This window comes from Diplotaxodon limnothrissa, linkage group LG12, assembly GCF_057381915.1.
Source record: "Diplotaxodon limnothrissa isolate DT_005_m linkage group LG12, D_limnothrissa_male_GT1.1, whole genome shotgun sequence".
NCBI classification, from domain to species: Eukaryota; Metazoa; Chordata; class Actinopteri; order Cichliformes; family Cichlidae; genus Diplotaxodon; species Diplotaxodon limnothrissa.
Window position 1 is genome coordinate 29,703,879 of NC_140607.1, and position 27,276 is coordinate 29,731,154.

Consider the following 27,276-nt stretch of genomic DNA (forward strand, 5'->3'; position numbering starts at 1 on the left):
TCATCTGACTTCAATTCCTGCAGTGGAAATGGCTAGCCACAGCAGAACTACGATCACATGTGTGTACAAGAAGGAACGCGAGAAGCTTGAGAAGTATCAAGGGCTCAGAGGAGAGCTGCAGAAGATGTGGAGGGAGAGAGTAACAGTGGTCCCAGTATTAATCAGAGCACTAGGTGCGGTGACTCTTAAGCTAGGCGAGTGGCTACAGCAGATCCCAGGAACAACATCGGAGATCTCTGTCCAGAAGAGCGCAGTCCTAGGAACAGCTTTGATACAGCGTAGGACCCTCAAGCTCCCAGGCCTCTGATAGAGGACCCGACAGAGACCGCAATGACAACAAGACGTCAAAGATTTCCATCTTGTTTATCATGTTGATGCCTCTGGAGTCATGAAATTTCAGTTTGCTTAATTTATTCATGATTCAGTTGAGTTGTTTTTCTGACAAAAAAGAGTAGACACTAACTGAAGTGGTTGTTCTGTGTCTTCTTAAATTAATATATATATATTTAACCGCTGACAGACAAGAAGTATAATAAAAAAAGTTAACATATATTTACTGTTAACTTTTTCAATTCGTGATTGTGGAATATTCATCATTTTCAGCTTCATTTCAACTTTTGATTTAGTGGTTTGTTTGTTTTTTACTGTGTATTAAGTTGTAGTAGCTCAAAATAGCTGCAAACTTAGGTCAGGTCACTAAACAAATTATAATGCATCATGGATAATCCTAACCACCATCATTCAATTCAATTCAATTTATTTATATAGCACTCTTCACAGGGTAAAAACCACATAGTGCTTCACAGTAATATAAAAACAGAAATACATTTAACCATAAAGTACATAAACAGGACATAACTTTGTCTTTGCAAGACATTTATCTAGACACTCTTATCTCAATATGGCATCTGATTCTTGGTGTGCTTGCTTTTTCTACATTTAGTAACCCAGACCATTGGTTACTAATGCAAAACAAAAGTACATTACAGAAAAGTACACTTCTATCAGTCAACTGAATTTCACACCATATTTCTACAGGTTGACAACCACTGATTTACAACAAACGTTCAGTAACACTCTGCTTTAACATCATCCCTAAAATCATAAATATAGACAGATATAAATGTAGACTCGTGGTGGCAAAATAACACAACTGAACTTAGTATCCCTCTTTAATTTAAAGATGGAAGCAGGAATGATTCAGAGAACTCATTCTATTTTAGATCCCTTCATTGTATTTTTGATCCACTTGAGTTGTTTTTCTGACAGAAAAGAGTAAACTCCGGGTTTTTTAATGAGACCGCACATCCGTCCAAAGGAAGTGATTCCAGCTAGCACACCATTGCACATGAGAGGTCCTCCTGAATCCCCCTGCAAAGAGAGCAATAATATGAGGTTCATTTTTTCATTTATTTTTCGACTCGTTTACGGTTCAAGTAGCGAAGTGGACGGTGAGGCGTACATACCTGACAGGTATCAGCTGTGTTTCTACCATTCGAACCAGCACATATCATGCTGCTGGTGATAACAGGATTGAGGCTGTAATAATCAGCTGAGTTGCACGTCACTCTGTCAATCACTGTAACATTGACAGACCTCAGGACATCTGACATTCGATTGACATTGTTTTTAGTAGTTCCCCATCCAGCCACCACACAGACGCTGCCAGCTTTCGGCTCCTTACTGGTTTTGGGCAGCGTGAGCCAGTTTACAGCTTTGGTTTTTTTCACTTTCTTGTCCAGCTGAAATTTAAATAATACTTATTTAACCATAATGGGTTCATCATTGCTTTTAGTAAAAACAAACAACAAAACACACACATTTATCATATTTGAGAGAGTGCATGTATATATTTGAGCTTATATGTATAATTTTGACTTTGAGAAAATTCAACAAAAACAAATTTTCTATAAATTCCTCTAAATATAATTATCAGCAATCTTGGATCACTTTTCCATTCTTTTGTAGTCACATTACCTTGAGTAACATGAGGTCATTGACCTTGTCCGTGCCATCATAGCAGGGATGAGGCAAACTTTTTTTCACCTTTCGGACCTGTCGGAAATCTTTTTCATCTGCTTTGATGGAGTGCACCCCCAGCAACACCTTCTTAATGCTGTAAGAGCAAAAACGGTGCAGTGTTAAATTACAGTTCAGTTATGGAATAGGTTTATTGATTAAGAAAGTGACAAATATGGTAACAGTGATGCAGAGCAGCACTTGTTCCTTGTAAAGAAGTGTTCAAACCCCTGAGCTCTTGTGGTTTCTTTAGTCACTATCTGCCAGATTATAGCTGCTATAATGAATGCTGAGTGGAGCATCATAAAGAGGAAATGTTACTGACTAGCATGGCATTTTGAATAATCATAGTGCAACATCTTTGCAAGAGCCAACAAGAATTAAGATTGCAATTTTCAAATGTTAATGGGAAAGATTCCTACCTAGGACAGTGTGCAGCAGTCAGGACCCATGCTTGATCAATTAGTACCCCTCCACATATCGGTTTGTCACTCTCCAGCAGAGCCATGTAAGGCAGCGAGTGTGGCTGCACTTCATTACCTCCAATGATCTCAGAACCACGACCTAAAGTGACAAATATTCAAAGAGGTCATTGAGATGAACAGATAAATTCTCTTCACACCTTCCTTTGTAAAACTAAAAGACATTTAGATCACACAATCTACATGCACAACACTAAACAAAGCATAAGAAACAAGCAGAAACATTACCATGATTTAGGCATATTTACATCAATTAATTCATTAGTATTAAATAAACAAATGCACAACAGATGAAATAACTCACTTGACTGAACAATGAGAAGGACAACACATGAGAGGAAAACACTGAAACCCCTGAGGCAGAGCATTTCTTCTTGTTTCGCTTTGATCTAAATAGACTGAAACACACTATGGTGCACAAAGTCGCCTTTATGTGAGCTCAGAGGAAGTGGTCTGACAAATGGAAATTCATGTGTCATGAAAAGCGGTCGCAAGCATGAGGTGAGGATGCATTCATTTCAAAGCCAGTGATCCGATTTACAAGTAAATCTCATGATCTGTGTGGCACAGTGCAAGTCATCAGTGGGTGCAGGTGTCAATACATGGACTAGTGTGAAACAGTTGGAGGAAGACATTATTCATGTTGAAAGAACAAGTCCTTTACAAGAACTACACTACCAGTCAAAAGTTTGGACACACCGTCTCATTTAATGATTTTTCTTTCTTTTCATAGCTATTTACATTGTAGACTCATATGGCATTATGTAGTAAAAAAATAACTCAAAACATATTTATATTTTAGATTCTTCAAAATAGCTACTCTTTTATTTGATTACTGCTTTGTACACTCTTGGCATTCTCTCGATGAGCTTCAATGAGTCAGCTGAAATGGTTTTCCAACAGTTTTGTAGGAGTTCCCAGAGATGCCGAATATTTGTTGGCCCTTTTGCCTTCACTCTGTGGTTCATCAGATCCCAAACCATCTCGATTGGGTTTAGGTCAGGTAACTGTGGAGGCCAAGTCATCTGGTGCAGATCTCCATCACTCTCCTTCTTGGTCAAATACCCCTTAGACAGCCCGGAGGTGTGTTTGGGGTCATTGCCTGTTGAAAAATAAATGACGGTCGAACTGAAGGCAAACCAGATGGGATGTCGTGTCGCTGCAGGATGCTGTGGTAGCCATGCTGGTTCAGTGTGCCTTCAATTTTTAATAAATCCCCAACAGTGTCACCATCAAAGCACCCCATCACACCTCCTCCTCCATGCTTCATGGTGGGAATCATGCATGTTTCTGCGTCGTACAAAAACACGGTGGCTGGAACCACAGATTTCAAATTTAGACTAATCAGACCAAAGCACAGATTTTCTCCACTCTAACGTCCAATCCTCATGTTTCTTGTCCCAAACAAATCTATTCTGCTTGTTGCTTTTCCTTAGTAGCGGCTTCCTAGTATCTATTTGAGCAAATCCACAAAGGAACCCTGACAAAGCCCATCTGTCATGGTCCGTGTGAGCAGCTGGGTGTGGCTGGTGTGGATCCCGGCTTCCTGTAACACTAGCGTTCCCCCTCCTCGACTCAGAGATGGTCTTTCCCTTTTTCCTTTACAGAGGTTACATCTTTCACCATCTTACAATGCTGTGATTGCAGCCATTTACCAACTCTCTGTGAATGGTACTCATGGTCTTTGATCAGTGGGCTTTGGTCAGTGGTTGTTGATCAATGGTCATGAGAATTAGAATTATTAAGATTAAGGAACTGACCTCCCAGCCTATTGTTTATAAGGTTGGGGAAACCTGCAGTCAGCTGAGACTGAAGAAGTCACTTGGATGAGTGATGAAACGTTTCTCCCACAAAACGCTACATCCAGATGAACAGAATCAACTTTTGGAGATTTACTTACCTGGATTATTGAGCATGCATCAAGATATTTAGTTACATATATGTGCTTCATAATTCCATATATTTTTATTCATATATTTGATGGCTTCAGTGAGAATCTGCAATGCAAATTGTCTTGAAAATAAAGAAAACCATCAAATAAGAAGGTGCGTCCAAACCTTTGACTGGTAGTGGTCACTATGGTCACTTTTTTTTCTCTGTAAAGGTTCTTTTCTGTTTTTCTTATCAGACATGTGACTTTGGAGCAGCTTCATCTGGCAGCTAGTGTCACTGAGAGTCAGTGAAGCATGTATGTTAGCTGGGACTCCACAGATATACCCCGAAGGAATCTTCTCTAAAAATAAGTATGGAGCTTAGTATTTAGTCTGTAGGCTTTTCAGTTATTTGGAGTCTGAAGTTAGAGTGAACAAGGTTGGAAACATCGTCCTCTAGCCAGGTATCCTTTGTGATGTGGCAAAATACCATTCATGTTTAGAGTACCCAAATGGTTAGTGTGGGATAGCAACTAGCTATACAAGTAATTTATAGCATTGACTAGCTAGCGTAGTCAATGCTATAAAGAGAGCACCTTCTTTCTGTATTTGCATCTGTTGCTCCAGCCCCAGACACATCTGACCAATAAGCAGACTAAATGTTCTCATGTGGTTTGTAGTGACATGTTTTGGTTCACTTTGAGTTTTTTTTCTGTGTGAATTGAGACAAAACCACAGGAAAACCTACCCGCCACCCCCCCCCCCCCCCTCCCCCTCTCCCCTCAGTCTAGCCCAGTCATAGACTGGAAGTTGAGCAAAATTAATGACTGAGTCGGTAAGTTGGTGGAACATAGTCATAGCACTGCGTAGCATTTATTCCACTGAACACTATGCAGTGGTTTCAAAAAGTAAGTATAGGTCTTGATTTAACACCTTGTGGAACCACCTTGGGCAGCAATAAGTTAAAGCTCTCATATTCTGTATTACTTTAACACTTTTTGTGGCAGAATGTTGGTCAACTGTTCTTCTCTAAACTTTGACTAGATGACCGTAGCAGCTTGATTCCTTTTTTTTTTTCAGCCATTCTGCTGTTGTTGGTATGCCTGACATCTTTCTCTTGTTGCAGGGCCCAGTTTCAGCCAAGCTTCAGCTGTCAGAGAGATGGCCTCACATTAACTTTGCATTAACTTTGTATATAGATGAGTTCATTGTCAAATCAATGACTGCAAGGTGCCCAGATCCTGTGACTGCAAAACAAACTCAGGTCAACAAAGCTCCACTACTATTTAATGTTTGACAGTCGGTATGAGGTGTTTGTGCTGATATACTGAGTTTGGTTTTCTCCAAATGTGGCACTGTGCGTTAGAGAACACTGTTCCAGAAATCTGGCTCACATTCTACTTTCATAATCGTACAATTATGAACTTTAACATTTAATATGCTAACTGAGGCCTGTAGAGTCTGAGATGTAGCTCTGGGGTTTTTGCAATGTCTCTTAGCACTTCATGGTTTGACCTTAGGGTGAATTTGCTTTGACATACACTCCAGGGGAGAGTATGCCTTTCTATAACACTGACACCTGAGTGCTCCAGACCAGCAAACTGCTAAAACCTGTGCTTTTATATAGGTGGTCACACATGCTGATGATCAGTTAATCAAGTGCATTAGCAGCACATGGCTGCTACATACCTTTTTACTTTCCTGTAGAAACAGGAATAGAAAAGAACAGAATGGAATAGAATAGTCCTTTATTGTCATTGTACATGTACAACGAAATTACAGGTGCTCCATACCAACAAATATAAATAGTAGACAACAGGATTAAAAAACAAACAAGATTAATATAAAAAATTATAGAAATTATAGAAAGAACAAGTTGGTACAATCCCAAAGTCTTTTTTCTTTGTTTTTCATTAAATGTGTGCAAATAATCAATAAACCAACAACTTTATTGAATATTTGTATCTATGCCACTCTTTGTAAATAAGCTTGTCAGCAGAGTATAGTAAGTAATCAACTGTTTATACTGCTATTCAGTTACTGTTAACTTGTTTCCTGATACGCTACATAAATCCTAAAGGCAGCTTAAAAAATACACCTAAAGGCCTGAGAACCATGAGATCAGCAAGGTCTTTATGTAAAACACATTGCTTGTTTGTGTAATCACTACTTTTTTGACCTATGTTTGATTCAAGAAAAATATCTCACTCTCAATCAAGAATACTGGTAATGTTATTTTCCATCTTTGAAATGCTAATGTTTCATTTGGGTCATGACATTCAATTAAATGCACTGCCACTATCTGAAACTATTGAGAAGACCCTAAAAGTTATGTTTGTCTAATTCTAATTTAAAGCAACAAGTACATTTTGAAAGAAGCTTTATAATATTTCGTCCAATATCAATGGGCCCTGTAATAAAAAAAATATTGTAATAAACAAACAAATGAACAAAAAACACTAAAAAATATAAAAGAAAAAAGAAATCCTAAAAGTGAAGAATAACAACAATAAACATTTTTTTAAATTTTACAGTTTAAATTTTTCTTTTTGTTCCTCTTAATAGTTTATATTTTTATGACTTATAACTTCTAGCAGCACTGGATGAAATATATTGTTCTTCGCTCATTTTTCACATTTACTGACTTTCTTGCTTTTTTAAATAAACTAAAGGTGAGTACATCAAGAAAAAGTGGAAAAACAAAACAACATAATACATAATATGTGATTTCTTCCTACTGCTCATTAAAATCAAATGACGGTTTCATCTTGAGGTAAAAAGTGATACTACAGTGGTCCATCTGACACTTCACTGCATTGACTTGTGCTAATACTTCATAACTCAGACTGTGATGAGTTACAGCATGACACATTTTGTGGGAAATGACTAACAGGTAGTTTTAGTTAAAAAAAAAAAAAAAAAAAGAAGCATAAAATGCTTTTAACAAATACTCCAGGGACTACTTTTTTAAATTTTGAGGGTCACATATTTTCACATGTGCTCACTAATCTGAATGACCAATGGTACAACCATACAATACAAAACAACAGTGTAGATGTCTGTTTATAAAGATGAAGCCAATGTGAAAGTGCCTTAAACCTGCATCCTATGTGAAGGGCCGCTACAATGCAATATCTGTGGCTGCGTAAAGGCTTTCGGTACTATGAGTCTGTGGGTAAACGGCAACGGAAAACACAATCCTGTTGAGTTCGTGGTCTTAGTCACTCATTTAGGATCAAATTTAATAAAAATCGAAAGGTATTTTAGAAAAGTTGGTCATACCATGTTTCAAAAAAGAAGGTTTAACTGTAGTATTTTCTACACACTGGTTAACGATTCATTTGTAAATGAGAAGCAGTTTATTTAAAAAATGAATCTGTCTCCATGTATTCTATATTCATTGTGTTGGCATTTTTCATTTGAAGAGATTTTTCTACAAATGTCTAGACTATGTTTTTTCCGTGTCTTAACCAATGCCTGGAGTTTTCTGAGGGACCAGATCAACAATTGTGTCTTCAGTTGAGAGCAACACTGGAGAGATGTAATGATTTGATTCTTCAAAACGACCTGCTGTTTAAAACATAAAAATAAAAATTATGTTATATGTTATGGAGATTTTTTTTAAATATATAGATTTTTTACTGGAGAAAGAAGACCTACCTTTTTTAAGGATATGATAAAGAATCCACAGTGGAGGAGCAAGCAACATCAGTTTAATGACCATCAAAACAGCAAAGATGATATCGTGATCTACCGAAGTAGAGAGGATACAGAGACACAGATACAAAAGAGGGAGGCAAGCACCAGTTTACAATGATGAGTAAATGGGCTGAATATAATAGAATATTTTAATTTAAGTTGTTGTCAGTTATTGTACACAGTATCTAGGAAGCAAGCCATGACACAAAAATAAACAAGAACTTCCTCACCTGTTTTAACGTCTACTGTTGTAGGGTTACTCTGCAGGATGATGTTTCCACCAGTAACACTGTCAGGCCGAACAACAAAGGCAGAGATATGTAGGAAATACTTTGTGCCTGATGTTAAGTTGGAGATGCTGATGCTCATCGCTGCAGAACCATTGGTGCAGGAGTAAAAGACTGTCTCACATCTGCTGTCACATATGGTCACATTGTAACTGTGTGGTGTCGTCTGCATAAAGGCAGAGATATTCCAACTAAGATTCACATGTTCCGCACCCACTGAGTCCACTGTCACCGACTGAGGGGAATGTGGACCTGTGGGAAGAAAAACAGTCAGAGTCAAGTAAGAGCTCAGGTATGGATCATAAAAAATAACATGTTATCAGATAGGTTTGATGAAAAATGATGGAGAAAACAGAGATTTAAATACCAGGTGATGGGTTATTATATGAGGAGAGCTAGATAGGTCAGTGAGGGGGCCAGCAGCAGAAGCAGTATCTGCTCTTTTGTGGGGAGGAACAGGAGAATCCTGGTAAAATACTAAAAAATGAACTCCAGCATGAACTACGGTGGACTAGTTCATCTATCTAAATTGGTTGGAGGTACTGTCTCATGTTACTGTGCTTTTGAGCAGGGATCTCCAACTTCAGAGAGCTGCGGGCCACTGCTGGCACTGTCATCTCATTGTATTATTTCAAATATTGTATAAATATTGTATAACAACAATTTTTTTTCTCACTCTTAACTAACTGAAGCTTTTCATTGAACTACCAAATAAATAAATTGGTACACTCTTTCTGGCCAGACACATTGCAGCACTTTTGCAATCATTATGTTCATATTTAACAAAATAAAAATGCAGACATAAGTGTACACATTCATTTTTTACTGCCAGTGAAAAATGTTTTCTTTACAAATAACTTTCTCACTGAACTAACGCAGCCAACATGTTTGTACTGTCTGCTCATATTGCCTTCATATTAAATATTTTTTTGCTTTTTAATGAACTTTTTAAGGAACAACAGGAAAGAAATCCTCCCTAACAAAAAGAGTAATTTCAAGGGCCAAATTGCATTATATTTCTTCACCTCAACATATGGGCCGCAAGTAGGGGTGACACGGGCTGCAAGTGTCCCCAGGCTGTGAGTTTTAGAGCCCTGCTTTAGAGGTTTAAACCAGCAAAACTATTTTAATAATGATTTTTTTCAACTGCTACCTAACTAATCTGTTATAAATAATAACAGGCAGGTGGATGCAGGATATAAACAAAGCACCATAACATAACCAGTAGAGTATGGGATCATTTTCTTGTGGCAACACACTCACCTTAGACAGGTAGAACAGGTTTTTAGTCACTGCATCGTGTTTCAGTGAATCTGACTGTTTGCATTTTTTAGTTGTGTGCCTCATCTTTATTGAGTATCATATTTAGACTTTGTAGTTACTATATTTGTCAGTTTCTAACTCCAAAAAGAGCAAAAAATGCATTACTTACCCTGACAGACAACCATGTGTGGTTCCTTACAGTAGCGAGCCAACAGGTTCTTGTCTTTTTCCAGCATGGCCTCTAAACTTGCACAGCAGCCTTCATTGTTTCTCCTGTACCAGTGTTCATAGCCCAGTTGTTCCCCATTCACCCACTGCCAGTCACTGGAGACACTCTGGCGTTTCAGACCAAGCCAAAAGCTGACTTTTGTGGCAGGAGTAGCATTCAGGACACTGAAGTACTGCTCCTCTGTGGTCAGGACAGCAAGGTCCACATAGTACTTCTGACAGAACTCCTGGGCTTTGACCCATGGCATAGGTCTTTGGACTAGGAAGTAATAAGAAGAGATCTGACCCACTGCTAAGCCATGACATACCACTGCGTAAGGAAAAAAAACATAGATGAAGGCAGAGTAGTTAACAATAGCTATGTTTGGTTGTTTGATTGTGTTATAATCTATTAGACATGTTTTCATTATATACATTTAAATAGTGTGTTGCAGTATTTAGTAGAATAACTGTGTACAAGTGTTAAATAAATACTGAAGTATAGCCACCATTTTTCAATCTACAGAAATGCCCAAGTTGTAAAGACAGACATTAACCTTAAAGACGAAAATGCAACTGAGAGATTTGAGACTACATTTGTATGTCATTGTAGAAGAGCATGGAACAGGGGGCCAAGGGTCTTCTCCCTCTAATAATCTGTCCTCGTGAGCAGCTAAGTCACATTTTAGCTAACATTAACAGCAGCTAGAGTATGTCTGTGAAGGTTCTCAGTTATCCAGGTCATCGTAGTCAAAGGAGCTTGCAAAGAAAAGCGTCTGGACTTCTTTAAGTTACTTGAAGACGTTTCACCTCTCATCCAAGAAGCTTCTTCAGTTCTAAGGTCAAATGGTGGAGAGTCCCAGATATAAACCTAGTGGGAGTATCCCCCCACAGAGGGACAAAAGGACCCCCTGATGATCCTCTAATCCCCTGAGCCAAGGTGTGAAACTGGGTGTGGGTCCCACTCAAAACGTGCGGCTATCCTAAATGGGCGTTCTTAAAGTCAGCAAAGAGACACAGAAAAGAAGATCAGACACCAGCGAGGGAGGATAAGAAAGACAGACGCAACAACATTGTCATCCCCTATGTAGCCGGTGTATCAGAAAAACTCAGGAGAGTTTTCTCCAAGCACGATATCCCAGTGTATTTCAGACCCAGCAACACGCTCAGACAAAAACTGGTTCACCCGAAAGACAAAACGCCAAAACACAAACTTAACAATGTGGTGTATGCTGTACAGTGCAGCGAGGAATGCTCAGACCTCTACATTGGAGAGACCAAACAGCCACTTCACAAGCGCATGCCACAACACAGAAGAGCCACCTCCACAGGACAAGACTCAGCAGTCCATCTGCATCTTAAGGATAAAGGACACTCTTTCGAGGATGCCAATGTTCACATTTTGGACAGAGAGGACAGATGGTTTGAAAGAGGAGTGAAAGAAGCCATCTATGTCCACTGTGAGCGACCATCTTTGAACAGAGGCGGTGGTTTACGACACCAACTCTCTGCCATCTATAATCCAGTTTTGAGATCCCTTCCCAGACGCCTTAACGCCCACTCACATCCTGGGCCATCTGATCTCAGGAATTCGCATGATAAGGTGGGGCCAGGTTTCACAATGAACTCACCCGAAACTCTGGCTGATTGGGACCCACACCCAGTTTCACACCTTGGCTCAGGGGATTAGAGGATCATCAGGGGGTCCTTTTGTTCCTCTGTGGGGGGTCACTCCCACTAGGTTTATATCTGGGACTCTCCACCATTTGACCTTAGAACTGAAGAAGCTTCTCGGATGAGAGGTGAAACGTCTTCAAGTAACTTAAAGAAGTCCAGACGCTTTTCTTTGCAAGCTCCTTTGACCAGCTAGAGTATGCAGTCAGAACATAAGTACTAATAAAAAGCTTATTGCATCAGATGCTAGACTCATTTTGACATTTATGGACAATGAAACATGGAATGATAACATGCTTGACTCATGTTAAAGAAGTTTTGCAAAATGTTACCTAAAATCGCCAGCTGATGCAGAATTGCCGTCTCATTGCCAGACATAAAGTAGAATCCGTGTAGTTTTCTGGGAGGTGATATATATGTTTTTATTTCATTCCCATCAGACAGCTGACCATGAGCTGTCTGGTGTTTCTCAAGTGCTCCCTATAGTCATCCCATACTCTCTCCTTCTCATTTGCCCAGGACTCTGTTCGTGTGTAAATTTATAAAGCCAGCTAAAGCCTCAGGGTGATGCAAGAGGTGAAAAAATGGGAGTGTCTAAAGCTCAGTGCTTACCTGTATGAGGACGTTTTCAGGAATTAGTTACACAAGATATTAAAATCTATAAATGCATTTGCTTTACATTGTTTGTTTTCCTAAACCTTTCCAGTATCAAATATCCTAAACATTACAATCTGCTTACTAACTGCTATTTGAATTTTTTTTTATCTCTACTGGAAAACAGAAGATTGTGCTTGTTGGCAGACAAAAGCGCCTGGAAAAGCTCAACAATGCCACTGTAACTGAAGACTGGGAGAAAGCTGCCTAGCTTTTATAAGGGGGTTAAAAATACGGCGTAACTAGCTCCACCCTGCAGTCTATTTTTAGAACAGCCTGGTTGATAATTTGTTAGTTAGTGTACTTTTTGACTTTCAAATATGAGCCCGATTAAATATTTGCAGAACAGCAAACAACATTATTCAGGTTTCAGACTCTCTTGTCTGTCAGGTCTCTGTATTACCCATATGGAAAATTATGCAAAAAATTAAGAATGACGTAAGGTTGAAGTATACATTCACTACTGTAGTCAATGGGAATTTGTTTAAAAAAATGTTTTCTATTTTTCCCCCCATATGTCTGTGATGAAGTGCAAACATAGTAGTTTTTGTAACATAAAGCAAACACTAGAATTGTAAACAGTCCCCCTAAGTCACATCTAGATTCACACACTTGCCGAGTGGTGGATACTGTAGTGAGTATCCTGAGCTATAGATACAGTGGCTTGCAAAAGTATTCGGCCCCCTTGAAGTTTTCCACATTTTGTCACATTACAGCCACAAACATGAATCAATTTTACTGGAATTCCACATGAAAGACCAATACAAAGTGGTGCACACGTGAGAAGTGGAACGAAAATCATACATGATTCCAAACGTTTTTTTACAAATAAATAACTGAAAAGTGGGGTGTGCGTAATTATTCAGCCCCCTTAGTCAATACTTTGTAGAACCACCTTTTGCTGCAATTAAAGCTGCCAGTCTTTTAGGGAATGTCTCTACCAGCTTTGCACATCTAGAGACTGAAATCTTTGCCCATTCTTCTTTGCAAAACAGCTCCAGCTCAGTCAGATTAGATGGACAGCGTTTGTGAACAGCAGTTTTCAGATCTTGCCACAGATTCTCGATTGGATTTAGATCTGGACGTTGACTGGGCCATTCTAACACATGGATATGTTTTGTTTTAAACCATTCCATCGTTGCCCGGGCTTTATGTTTAGGGTCATTGTCCTGCTGGAAGGTGAACCTCCGCCCCAGTCTCAAGTCTTTTGCAGACTCCAAGAGGTTTTCTTCCAAGATTGCCCTGTATTTGGCTCCATCCATCTTCCCATCAACTCTGACCAGCTTCCCTGTCCCTGCTGAAGAGAAGCACCCCCAGAGCCTGATGCTGCCACCACCATATTTGACAGTGGGGATGGTGTGTTCAGAGTGATGTGCAGTGTTAGTTTTCCACCACACATAGCGTTTTGCATTTTGGCCAAAAAGTTCCATTTTGGTCTCAACTGACCAGAGCACCTTCTTCCACATGTTTGCTGTGTCCCCCACGTGGCTTGTGGCAAACTGCAAACGGGACTTATGGTTTTCTGTTAACAATGGCTTTCTTCTTGCCACTCTTCCATAAAGGCCAACTTTGTGCAGTGCACAACTAATAGTTGTCCTATGGACCCCCTGACATCATCAGGGGGTCCTTTTGTCCCTCTGTGGGGGGTCACTCCCACTAGGCTTATATCTGGGACTCTCCACCATTTGACCTTAGAACTGAGGAAGCTTCTCGGATGAGAGGTGAAACGTCTTCAAGCAACTTAAAAAAGTCCAGACGCTTTTCTTTGCAAGCTCCTTTGACTACGATGACCTGGATGACTGAGAACCTTCACAGACATATGTCCTATGGACAGATTCCCCCACCTGAACTGTAGATCTCTGCAGCTCGTGCAAAGTCACCATGGGCCTCTTGGCTGCATTTCTGATCAGCGCTCTCCTTGTTCGGCCTGTGAGTTTAGGTGGACGGCCTTGTCTTGGTAGGTTTACAGTTGTGCCATACTCCTTCCATTTCTGAATGATCGCTTGAACAGTGCTCCGTGGGATGTTCAAGGCTTGGGAAATCTTCTTGTAGCCTAAGCCTGCTTAAAATTTCTCAGTAACTTTATCCCTGACCTGTCTGGTGTTTTCTTTGGACTTCATGGTGTTGTTGCTCCCAATATTCTCTTACACAACCTCTGAGGCCGTCACAGAGCAGCTGTATTTGTACTGACATTAGATTACACACAGGTGCACTCTCTTTAGTCATTAGCACTCATCAGGCAATGTCTATGGGCAACTGACTGCACTCAGACCAAAGGGGGCTGAATAATTACGCACACCCCACTTTTCAGTTATTTATGTGTAAAAAATGTTTGGAATCATGTATGATTTTCGTTCCACTTCTCACGTGTACACCACTTTGTGTTGGTCTTTCACGTGGAATTCCAGTAAAATTGATTCATGTTTGTGGCTGTAATGTGACAAAATGTGGAAAAGTTCAAGGGGGCCGAATACTTTTGCAAGCCACTGTATGTCAATTAGGAATTACTTCCTTTCAGTGTACAACATTTTACATAAGGGACGCAGAATATGTTGACCCTTTTTGTGCCGCCAGTTTCAGCTGAGTGGAGCCATCATGACTTTGACCTTGCATTAAAGGCCAGCATATTTGTAAAGCAGTAAGCTCACAGAGAAACACAACTTATGCAGATTTCTTCTCAGTTCTTTTTTTAAAATTTCAGTTTCTTTGCTGACTGGGCTTCATTTCAGACTGCACTTGAGGCATGTTGCTGCTTTCAGTTGAGTGTTGACATTATTCATCTTGACCCTTATCTTAGTCAAAAGTGGAACAGCGTAGGCTAGACTTTGCAGACATCTGAGGTTACAGGGACTATATAAACCAACCTCAGTCATTGCACGTTTGCTCCGACATCTCAGTGTGACTGTGAACATATAACCTATAAGAAATAACTCATGTAGAGGGTGGGGTCTTGCTCTGTTTTTATAAAGGAAGTCTTCACCACAGTGCTTTTGCACAAACTGTTCTCTTAAATCTTCTCTGGTCACACTCTTGCAAGTCAAATTTTGCAGCGCATATGCTCACACACAAAGTCTTTTCAAGCAGAAATCTATTCTGCTTCATTTTACATTTAACTTAAGTCTAAGTGATTTAACTACTAAACACATAACTTTTAAAACAAACCACAAAGCTTTCACTCTATTTCTAGGTAAAATAGGTAGTAGGGATGTTTCATATCATTGGGGCAAGAATAAAAGCTACCTTAGGCTACAGAGTGTATTCTACTATTAGGTTCCTAAATTTGATTTCATTGTGCAAAATATAATTAAAAAAAATTTCAGGAAGTCAAAATTTACAATGAAGACATATCAAAATGTAATATAAATAAAAACACAACAAACTCAAAGTGAACTCACATACAGAACAAATAAATGCTGATGAGCCTTAAGTCAGCAGCAGCAGATTTCAACTGTTGGTGCTGAGCTATTTCATATATGTGTACACTAAAACATGTCCCATGTCTGTCTTTTGTTACCTTTCATATGATAGTAGTCAGTATGGCATATCTGTCATATCATAACTATACAAAAGATTCATGTCGTCTAGCCATTAAAACAGGAAACCTGTGCTACCGGCATGCACGATGCATGACAAAAGGTGTGAGCTGGTGGTAAACTGGCTTCGAATTGTGGTTGACATCATGGGAGGGAAATGTGTGGTCTCTATGACACAATTGCCAAGAAAGCAGCAATGTGCACTTATGTGGTAATCAATTGTATACCTATTTCTAACCAGATGCTAAAGAACTTTATTATCAATATGAATGTCACGGTTCCATGACGCTGGTTACTACAAATCCCAGATGTGAAAGCGCTGGTCCGCACCGGTGGAGAAAATCTGAGAATTGTCAGGGTTTAAGGCCAAGTGAAGGACTCGATCAGAGTGACCTGGTTAAAAAAAGAAAAAGAAAAAAAAAAATTATTTAAAAGAACTGAAAATCAGTTCTTGTTGTTGCTATAAGTAGTAAGAAAATGCCACATTAACAGGGAATTAATATTGAATTGTACTACCTTGATTATAATGCCTTTTTACATTTTTATGTTTATTGATGGAATCACACATCAAAAACCAGGATTAGAAAGAAAAGTTGACAGACATCTTGGATTCAGGAGATAATGAAATAAAAGCAACGTGAAGTTAAATGGAAAAAATAGATAATACCAAAAACTAAACAATATAAGCACTCTGTTCCAAACCTCACTTCGCACATATTTGTCTGTGATTCAAACAAGCATCTCATTCAGTAACAACTTCTCCTTGTTTGCCAGTACAACTGAGTCAATCAGAGCCTTATTGGCAAAAATGAGAAGGGGGACTTTATGACTGTGGTTAACCAAGAAAATGGTGACTAAAAATCTGCCTACAGAATAACGGCCTGCATTGGTGCAACTCAATGGAAGCTACACTATTTTGTTTTTGTTTGTTTTTTTCCATTATGAAAACAAGTCAATTTCCCTATCTTATCATAACCAGTATTCCTATGGGAATAGGACTTTACCACAAGGGTTGATATCAGTAATTACACTTCTGAAAAATAGCGCAGAATGACCGTCAAGTTTTCATTTAAAATATAAAAGTACAAAAAAACTTAAATTAAAAAAAGTAAATTTTGAAAATTACTTGATCATTTTTTTTATTAAGTAAAATTATTCAATATTACATATTAGTGGGTTTTCAGTAAAAGTGTCTTTTGCATTCAATGCTTGGTTTGAGCCCCCCTGACCAGAAAAAACAGGAATTTAGCATTTCTGTTAGCGGTTTATTTCTCATTTTTCCCCCCCTTAAGCCGTAAGTATTGGTTTTCTAACACCAGCTCACAATACTACAGGACAGTGAGACAGCTCATATTAAAACTAGCAACCTTAGTTTCATATTCACTAGAGGGAAGCCCAGAACACGAATCACTCAGCACACGATGGCCATTAAAGACATTAGTGGTAGGTGACAGAGCTGCTGCACTGACAACAACTGCTTCTGTGAGAATATTACTCACTGTGTTATTGACGCAACAACATTTGTTCCTATGAGTGTGTTGTCAATGTGTTGAGACTAAGTTGAGATAGTATCAGACAGCAGTGCTGATACAATTTAACGTTGCATTAAACAGAATTATTTACTTTATTAATAAAAAGGTTATAGTAATGTAGAACAGCCTTGTGTGTTTTTTGGTTTTCTAACCTGTGAACTGGTAAATGGGGCTGAGAGAGTGAAACTCCCACACCCAAGATGTGACTTTGTGATGAGGTAGGCCATGACCTGTAACCAGATATCTCTTCTTTTCAGCCCATTGTAGAGAACAGATCTGCAAATGAGGGTAAATAGTAATAGTTTATCCAGCATTTTTAAATACAGCAAAACAAAAATATCCACAATACTGTAATTCTCAAGCACCTGTGAATTTGTTTGCACAGAAGTAACACAAGATGCTGATTGTGTGTCCCAGATTCTCAGCTCACCATCTTTCCATCCCCCTCCTGTAGCAATAATGTTTCCCTGCCATGGGCACCACCCCATTGCCTAACAAAATAACACACACAAAGGTGGATACATTAACAGCATTTTTAAATCTCTGTTTACTAACCCAAAATCCTTACACATTAAAACCATTAGCCTCTTATTCACATTTAACTGCTTTGACGTCTGCTCAAACTCTGTAACTCTGGCTGTGTCAGCCTTTAAAAATGCCAAACAGTTTACTTTTAGCCTCCAAATCCAAGTACACAGACCTTCACAGCACTGGGCTGCTTCACTGTCATTATTGGCTGACTTGACATTTTTTTTCCCATGATGTCATCATCCCAGATATGGAGAAGGCCTTCTGTGGAGCCGCTGGCCAGCCATTTGCCTCCTGGTGACCACTGCAGACTGCAGACCCCCTCCCTCTGGGTGGTTGCACCTACCAGAGGTGTGAAAGCCCGTGGGTCAAGGTGACAGATATGTCCAAGAACAGATCCACTGTCAGAAAAAACACTGCTTTTATGGACACTTTTATTGATTAAGTGTCTCCTACCCTGTCCGTGACTAATTCATCTACATTTCTTCTATTAAAGAGATAAAGCTGTATGCCTTTAGCTCTTATCCTAAGCCTATCTATCCTATTTATTCATTCATTTATTTAGCATAATTTCCAAATTGGTCAATCTTTTCCATTTCATTATTAAGCAGCACCTTCTTTAAATACCAGAACAAACCAAATGGGTACCTGCTAAGTAACTGCTGTTTCCAAGAAAGCGCTCTCACCACAGCCAGGTGTGACAGCAGAAACCTCATGTTCTGCTTGTGTTCGACATCCCACAACTAAAGAGTCAAAGAGAGACAAAGACACCACAAACAGTCATCCTGCTGATTCAGTAAATATGACACTTCCCTTCTCACAGAGCCCCCCATACCACATTTGGTTTGAATAAGTTTCCAACCTCTATGAGCTCATTTACCTGTATCTCCCCTCGTCTAGTCGCGATACTGAGGGCTCTTCCATCTGTGCTCCAGCACAGAGACGAGACCGACTGACGATATCGGCATCCTGATTGTGGACTCAGGTCCAGATGTCCAACCAGACCACGAGTTTCTGAATTCCAAATGTAAACTGAAGAGCCGAGTCCTAATGCAACCATGCCACTACAGCTGCAGTCGAGAAGGTTAGTGTCTGAAATGACAAAGTTGCAAAAACAAAGGACTACAGAGGACTATATCGTAGGCATAAATTATTGATGAACAGGATGAGCCTTAATTATAAACATTTTTTTTGTTTTGTTAAATCTGTTATATCCACCAAAGTGTTTTCAGTAAGTATTTTTCAGAAAAAAAAAACAAGTAGCAGATGTTCCAGGTTGTATTTTTGTTGCCCATATGGCTATGCTATTTAAAATAATGAAATTTCACCAGCACACCCCAACACAACCACCATCATTCGTCAAACATGATGGAAATGTTATAGCACGTAGATGTACAACTTCTTAATGGCCCAATACTGATAGAAGAAGACGTGTCACCTGATCCTAATCCAGAACAGCATGCTTATCAGTTTTAAATGCAAATAAGCCCACAAATAAACACCAACCAACAGTGGTGAAGTAAAGGCCCAGCAGAGCATCTCAAGGGAGGAAGCACCACCTTTAATCATGTCCATGCATTCTAGACTTCAGGCAGAATTAATGCAATGCAAAGGATTATTAGTTTGTTCAATTACTTCTGACCCTTTAAAAATTAGATTATTTATAACAGTGACTATAATTCCTAAACAGCTAATGCAAAGCATTATTAACCCCAATGAATTTAAGCTGAAAACTACATTTCAGCCACATTTGGATTGTTTTACAGTCTACTGTGGTGTCTGTGAAGGTTCTCAGTCACCCAGGTCATTGTAGTCTAAGGAGCTTGGAAAGAAACATCTACTGTGGTGGTGTACAGAAGCAAAAAAACAGTATTTGTAAAAGTCATTTAGGGCTTCATTTTCTCTTACAGTAATCATTCAGCAGTGATGGTGCACCCAACTTAACCACTGACTTCCCGTGCAGGCTCAGAGTGGCTTTGTTCAGAGTGGCAAATGGCTGAAGATCATATTTTCTTTCATCATAACCTTCAATGATAAAAATATAATTTAAAAGATATTGTTACAAAACATACATTGTACATCTGCTGTTAATCCATTAATTTTCAAACACTTTCTTTGTTGTGTCGTGTTTTTGACATGAATCAATAGTTGCAGCAAGCATCCACATTGATGTGCATTAAGCACTCGTTGCATTAAACTAGAACGTGTTGAAACTAGTGATGACTGCTAAAGTGCCTAAATGTGAATAAAGTGTCAAGAGAATTTAACACGTGATTTCTTTCAAACTTTTCTTCCTTATTGCTATTCCAGATGTTATCTTTGTTGTCTTTGTACGCTACCAAATTTCTCCAGACTTCAAAAACTGGTGTGCAGTCTGATAAAGTAAACCTATAATTACATCATCCAGCATTCAAAAAACAAAGCGGAAAAAAAACTGCAGCGTGATCAAAGTATGTATTTGGGTTCCCCAGTATGACATCATGTAGTATCAGTCCAGAGATCATTCACACAATCATTCATACACAGCAAAATCTCCAGTGTTAAATTAACACTGGAGATTTTGCTGTGTAGAAACATGATCTACCTGAGCGATTGAGATTTTCAGGTTCTTGAACTGCAGGTCTCCATACCCATCGCTGTAAAACAAAACCAAAAAAGGGAAAAGAATTATTACTATTCAGGTTTCAAAAATATCTAAAATTAGCATATCATTGAAAGTTAGCATTAGCAATATATGCAGATTTACTTTTTTATATGCTTTATACATCGATCTGTTGCAGGGCCATAACACAAGACAAGAAAAAGTATTCACAGTTAAAATCAATTCAGAATAACCAATCACCCACTGCATGTCTTTGGACTTCACAGAGAAAGGCCCCAGACTCTACATAAACCCAGGACCTTCATCCTGTGAGGCAGATGAGCTAGCCACCACACCACCATCTCTGATAGGATAATAACATTTTATTATTCTTATATCAAACTGATTGTGTTCTTTTATTTTATTTCACTTCGAGCAACTTTTGGAAACCACACACATACAAAACTCTCTGACTTTTTTCACTTTTAAATGAAAACTTCTATGTTCGTGTATGAGACGATGACTTGCAGAAATCAGTTTAGCATCCCCCTCAAACTACTGCATCACAACCACACACAGACACAAACGAAGAAGTGCAGCTTCCTTAAACAAACCTCTTGTGGGGCATTTTCTGCAGCAGGCCGTGTCTTTGCAGCGATCGTGCACTCTGTGTTCACCAACTTAACAGACTCAGAGTGAGACGAGCCTCCCACCAGTGCTGCCTCTGGTGAAATCAAATGACATCATAGAAAACGTCCAACAGCTCTCAGGTAAAAATGTACTGTGTCAGTATGATGATACACCTGGTGAAGATTAAAAAGAATGAATGTTGTTTCTAGATATGGGCCTAGGGGAGTGCATGCCCGTGCATTTTAAAATCAGCAGTGTCATATAAGAACAGTGTTACCCAGCTGAATCATAAATATGCTGTTCAAGTGCAACACCAACAGCTTGGGTACAGTCCCCAGTGGTGACTAGGGTCTTCATGTGGCAGGATAAAGTTGGTTGGAGTTTTTTAAACCAAAATATTTATCCAAATTACACAAACATTGTTGCATTTTTATGACATACACATTATGCTTTAAGTCCTGAATCAGTCGTTTTTCCCCTCTTCTAAAAATCAGTCGTTTAAAACCTGACTTCGGGTAATTTTTGAGTTTAATCACACTTTTAATGACCTAACTTATGTGAATATGCCTGGCATCAGTATTGCATTATTATTATTACTGAACTTCTGTGTGTTGTTTAATACCTTGGATTTTTCCTGGTAGGACTCCCTGTCCCGGTTCATGCTTTCTCGGTGGAGAATCGAGCTCCAGCCTCTGACAGATGGTATCAAACTCGAAGCTTGGCTCACACTGCCGCCCAGGGGCCAGTGGGGTACTTGCAACAGGGCTTTCTCTGCAGCGCCTCTGGATGATCCGCCTCCTGAAGCATTTGTATGTGACTTCATGGGCCTCGTATTGTCCCTGAGCAGACAAATAACAATTGTTTTTTTTAATACCATCTCAAAATAAGGTTATTTAAAATGTACTAAACAGTAACTTTATATCATTAGAAACTAATCTATTAAGAGCCTAACTTCCTCTTAATTTTTTGAAACCTTTCATAGCAGATGAAGATTCTGTAGTTATTTAAATGCTTTACAGTGATTACTGAGGAAACCACTGGAAAGTTTGGTTAAGTGTTTGCTGAGGTTCCTCTAGTGCTAATAATCTGCACTGAGCATTCAGGCATGTTTATTATTGTTATGATTATGATGATGATGATGATGATATTATTATTATTATTATTATTATTATTATTATTATTATTAATAATAATAATAATAATAATAATAATAATAATAATAATAATACTAATAAGTTCCCGATTTCTGTTTTTAATGTTTTCCAACATTAAAAACAAGTGATATAGACATCAGTCTCAATATTAATTCCGTCTTATGCTTTTTATATTGAACACACCTAACAAAACTAAAACATAAGGCATTGTTTGTATTGTTTTGTTTTGTTTTTAAAAAAAAATATTTTCAGCTGACCCTGTAGTCGGCCTATATAGGATTCTGTAGTGTAGCTGAAAGTCGAGTATTTACATGTAAAGTTCACTTATTATTAGTTTTATTTTGCTGCTGAGTTTCCGGTATAGTCGCTTTCACCGTTTCTCCGTCCAGCTTAACGCGACTATTTCCTCTGATCCGCCCCAGAACTTCTGGAAGGAGAGCCCCAGTTCAAGCTACGGTTTGCTCTTTCCCCTCCAAGATGGAGGCTTTGGGAGGTTATCCTACCAGGTCCTCCAACCCAAAAGCGAAAAAGTTAACTGTGCTGTTGAGCATGACGGTGGGTGTGGGGTGTTTATTTCTTCTGCAGACCCAGCTGGTGAAACCCAGAAAACCGAAGGATTTTTATTCTTTCGAGGTGAAGGACGCGAAGGGCAGGACGATTTCTCTGGAGAAGTACCGAGGAAAAGTATGTCCACATCATCAGCCGTCGTTTCAGACTGAGAATAAACCCGTTTAACTGTTTAACTTTCCCCGTGTCAGTTTAGACTTGATTTATTTGCAGAGTGCGTATTTTTAAGAGCTTTTTAAAATAACTGTGCACTGCTCCTAATCCCCTCTTTTGCAGGCGTCCTTAGTTGTAAACGTGGCGAGTTACTGCCAGCAGACGGAGGCGAACTACAAGTCTCTACAGGAGCTCCACCGGGAGCTGGGCACCTCTCACTTCAACGTCCTGGCCTTTCCCTGCGGACAGTTCGGGGATACGGAGACCGGAACCAGCCGGGACATCGAGGCTTTCGCCAAGTCAGCCTACGGTGTTACCTTTCCTTTCTTCAGCAAGATCAAAATAATGGGATCAGAGGCTGACCCTGCTTTCAAATTCCTCACAGGTTGGGAGAAAGACTTTTAACGAATATCATGACTGTGGGATCACTGAGTGAGATCACAGAAACGCTGATTACATATTTATACCTGCTCCAAGTGCAGGATGTATTTAATGATGGAAGGAAGTCAAATTTGGAGCTGTCGCCAAACCTCAAATACTTAACAATTGGTCTCACCTGTATTCCAGGTACAAGTGTTGATAGTCTAAAACCAAACAAGATTAGGCAAAGCCTACTTTTACTTCATCTGAGAGGAAAATAATCTGTTACTGTTGTAAAATGTGGAGCTGAACGTAAAGTTTTGTATTTTTCAATCACCCCAGGGTAATTTAATGAGTTTTTATGAACATGATGCACCTGAAAGAAGACCTGCAGAACAAGTCTATGAACTCCAGAGGTAACTGGAATATAAAGTATGGTTCTGATCTATTCTGTGATTACAAGACTTGATGGTATAAAATTTAATCAATTCAGTGTCATATCTGCTAAGTAGCAACTTCATTTATGTTTGTAAAGCAGCAGAACTGACATTCTGCTCCATGCATTAGAATCTGGTTTTATTAATTAGCTGTATTTTTACAGTTACAGTTAATATTATTAATATACAGTAACACAACAGTCGTGGTGAGCTATAATGATTAGCAGTAGCCAAGGGGAATTTATCATTTGAATTAATGCTATTACAGCATATGAACATAAGTATGCACATTTGAGTTTTTTAGTATTAGGTTTTCACTTGATTTTCAGTTACAACACATACATTTTTCACTGCACTATCAAATTATATAATATTGAAATGATACTATAGGCTTGTGTAGGTATTTTCTTTTATTCTTATTTTATTTATTTAATATAATTTTTTTTATGCATGTATTATTTTGATTTGATAGTGTCCACTTCTGTTAGGAAGTAACTTTTTCTGTCGTCGTGGTACTCTGCTATTAAGTTATTAAATTAAGGCATTTGGTATTTTAGCATCCTGTAATCTACCTAACTGTCAGTGTTTTTAAGCATATTTTAGACCCTGATGTGTCTGTCTCTGTTTTATCCTGGTTTTACCTTTGAGGAACATTTTTTTGTCTTCAGTGTGTAATAGTTTGTTTCACTATATGGAAACTGAATTACTTGTTGCTGCCCATCTTGGGCAAACAACTTTAAAGATTGCTTAAAAATAAGATAAATTAAAAAGAAAGAAAAGTAGCATTAACGACTGTTCTGCGACATCTTGTTTGTTTTTCAGATTCTGTGAAGAAAATTCCAAAGTGGAACTTCTGGAAGTTTCTGGTGAACCCAGAAGGGAAGGTGGTTCGATTCTGGCGAACAGACGAGCCCATGGAAAGCATCAGAGAAGAGGTCACAGCGATGGTGCGGGAAATCATCCTAAAGAAACGAGTGGAGCTATGATGGCCCCTAGTGATCGGTACTGGACATAGCACTGCTTTATGTCTGTGTTTCCTGAGCTGTGGCAGCCAGGAAGGACTGAACTGTTGACAGCGAGTGTTGCTTGGAGAGGGTTGTCATTCCAGAAAGATGCAAGATGAAAATATCAGGCAATCACCGTGATGCAATGCAAGTCAGAGTGTGTGTGCGTGTGTGTAAATGAGTGTATGTGGGGGTGTTTATCCTGTGGTCAGTGATGAGCATTTCTTAAAATGACCACTGCTGCAGCTGCAGTGGTTATTTAGCTTTTCAGTTGTTGGCATTTTGAAATGTTCAGCTTTCCTTCTTTTCATCTCTCCAGTGTTTACATTAAAATCTTTTTTAAGAGGAAGCAAATTAATTGAGCCTGATTTGACTGATTTGAGCCCAGCAAACTGTGCAGCATCTATCAAACAATAAAAAGCTCTCATAAGTATTTGTTTTAACTAATGACTTTAAGATTTTTCATTTAGATGTCCTGTGTTGTGGGTATTAAGCGTCTTTCTTAACTGAATAATTAAATCACATTACAAATTACCTGCTAATGTTAATGCATTGATATTAAGGCCATCTCCTTAAATATGGTGCTGTAGTTGATTTTTCTGAATATTTATGGCTATGAGAAAATAATATAAAATAGACAATAGAATCAATGAATCGCATCTTAGTACTGATAGCAGTGAAGGGTGACTACAGACATCACTGTTGGTGTGGATTAAATGGACAGTTGGAGGGCAGCAGCAGGTGAGCTGGCACAGGAAGAAACTACCAGCTAACAAGACACTGCCTTCCAGCCACCCACAATTCAACTTCACCTTCTGTCCTTATAATAAAAAAAATGATATTTTCTTTGCAGAGTTTGCAAACATTTAAAAGTCATATTGAATGGCTTTTGAGCCATTAGTGTGACCCACAGTGAAATGTAACTGTTAAAGTAGCAGAGCAGTGTGAGCTGGCTGAAGAAACGTCAGCTAACATTACACTGCCACCCAACCAGTCACAACACATTTGTCCATGTAAATGCAAATGCGTGGATTTGACTGCTGTACCGACGTCCAGCTGCTCATTTATCAGTATGCAAAATGTAGAATTGTCTCCCAGCTTTACTCTCGGCTGACTTCTTATTATATACTATAATATAATAAGAAGCGGGTTACGTGGCAGTGTCGGCAAACATGTTTCAGGTGAGTTGACAGTAGCAGTGAGGAGTGCAGCTGACAGCTGTCAGTCAAATAGCACAGCCAGCAGCAGTACACTGCCGCACTGACACTGCAAGATCAGCAGAAAGAGGAAGGAGGCACCCAACAAATGAAGCGGGAACATTTCTGATTATTTTAATGCCAGTTTCACTTTAGTTCCCCCTCTTACCTTGAAGGGAAAGTGCCGCTTTCCTGTAAAATCTCGCAACATCCTCCTCCTGATCATAAAAACAAAAACACCACAAGCTCAGCTCATCATCACGTGAAACTAGTTTCTAACATCTTAGTCTGTGCTTTCAAAGAGTTATTCACCAAGGTGAGGACTATTTCAAGTATGCTGCAATTAATATAAGTGACTGTGTGTTTTGGGTTTTTGTTTGTTTTTTCTACACCACTATACGTAGCACATGCTGTGGTTAGAAGAACCCAAATAGGAAGAGTCCCTGTGTTTAGTGTTTGAGTTGCCTGGTAGCAGCAACAGCAACCGATCCTAAGTAACATATAACATGTCTTGACTGCTCTACTGAGGCTATTTTAATTGCCCGCAACTATGTTATAACTTACTTACCCATCTGCGTGAATCTTCACTCCAGCGTTTCAGGCGCATCTTCCATTTCCTTCATTTAAGCATGCCCCAGTCCCCACTATCTCAGTCCTCCCTATCTCAGCCCAAGTGAGGACACTGACCGGTCATGCCTGGTGCACCTGTTGTCTCCTCTCCTATATACTCTCACTGGGCGGACGCCGGAGCGGGAAGCAAAGTCCTCTGCTGTGCTATTGGCAGTTAGGTCCATTTCCCCCCTGTTTTTAATTAAGCGGCCTATAGACTCGCTCCTATTCAGGGATTCCCTTCGCGTCCTGGTTTCTAATGGAAACAAACAGACAAAGAAAGAAAAAGAAAAGAACAACGCGGTAATGTTATAAAGGTGGAGGTGGCTGCGTGTTATCAGTTGATGTCCTAACTTAGACAAGGACAAACTACTTCACCTTTATTTCTTTAGGGTGGTGTCAGTTTGCACACTTAATCACATGGCTTACAGATGCAGGCTTATATTCAGCTTGTTATGTCGCTGAAGAAAGCATAATTTTAAATATAAAGGCTAATGATGATTATCGGCTAGTTACATTAGGAAAGAGGTAGGATCGTGCAGATTGGCACCTTTAAAGCACACGAAAATTTATTGTAAGTAAATCATAAATTACAAATCCTGAAAACATGCCAAAACGAGAACTGAGACCGAATAGCCTTAAATATTTAGCATGTTAAGAAATACAATTATTATTATTTATATATTTATTTATTGCTAAATTGTAGGCCTAATAAGTTGTTTTAGATGTTTGGAAGTGAATTCAAACACATACTAATAAACACTCCGCAAACTGCAGATTTTACTGATTGGATTTAATGCGTTGTCATAAACCTGTAACAGCTCCTCTGGTGGGCA

General features: G+C 39.0%; 4 protein-coding genes across 4 annotated transcripts; 1 reads left to right on the forward strand and 3 right to left on the reverse strand.

The window, feature by feature from the left end:
- Positions 1-1,209: 1,209 nt before the first annotated feature.
- LOC146621567 (granzyme A-like) lies at positions 1,210-2,869 on the reverse strand. The gene is made up of 5 exons (XM_085368613.1): positions 2,806-2,869; positions 2,442-2,583; positions 1,978-2,116; positions 1,467-1,742; positions 1,210-1,371 (listed from the first exon to the last, which is right to left on the reverse strand). The coding sequence occupies exons 1-5, from the start codon at positions 2,867-2,869 to the stop codon at positions 1,210-1,212; spliced, it is 783 nt and encodes a 260-aa protein (XP_085224739.1).
- Positions 2,870-7,838: 4,969 nt separating this feature from the next.
- On the reverse strand, positions 7,839-11,880 carry LOC146621568 (uncharacterized). The gene is made up of 5 exons (XM_085367001.1): positions 11,835-11,880; positions 9,791-10,159; positions 8,302-8,610; positions 8,033-8,122; positions 7,839-7,942 (listed from the first exon to the last, which is right to left on the reverse strand). Exons 1-5 carry the CDS (start codon positions 11,878-11,880, stop codon positions 7,839-7,841), a joined length of 918 nt encoding a protein of 305 aa, XP_085223127.1.
- Positions 11,881-15,984: 4,104 nt separating this feature from the next.
- Positions 15,985-26,042, reverse strand: LOC146621569 (cell division cycle protein 20 homolog B-like). Its single transcript, XM_085368615.1, has 11 exons — positions 26,001-26,042; positions 21,583-21,799; positions 20,945-21,054; positions 20,334-20,385; positions 19,658-19,774; positions 18,630-18,841; positions 18,398-18,492; positions 17,922-18,150; positions 17,587-17,712; positions 17,374-17,497; positions 15,985-16,082 (listed from the first exon to the last, which is right to left on the reverse strand). The coding sequence occupies exons 1-11, from the start codon at positions 26,040-26,042 to the stop codon at positions 15,985-15,987; spliced, it is 1,422 nt and encodes a 473-aa protein (XP_085224741.1).
- gpx8 (glutathione peroxidase 8 (putative)) lies at positions 22,592-24,991 on the forward strand. The gene is made up of 3 exons (XM_085368616.1): positions 22,592-22,798; positions 22,958-23,219; positions 24,454-24,991. The coding sequence occupies exons 1-3, from the start codon at positions 22,592-22,594 to the stop codon at positions 24,615-24,617; spliced, it is 633 nt and encodes a 210-aa protein (XP_085224742.1). The 3' UTR covers positions 24,618-24,991.
- Positions 26,043-27,276: the final 1,234 nt, after the last annotated feature.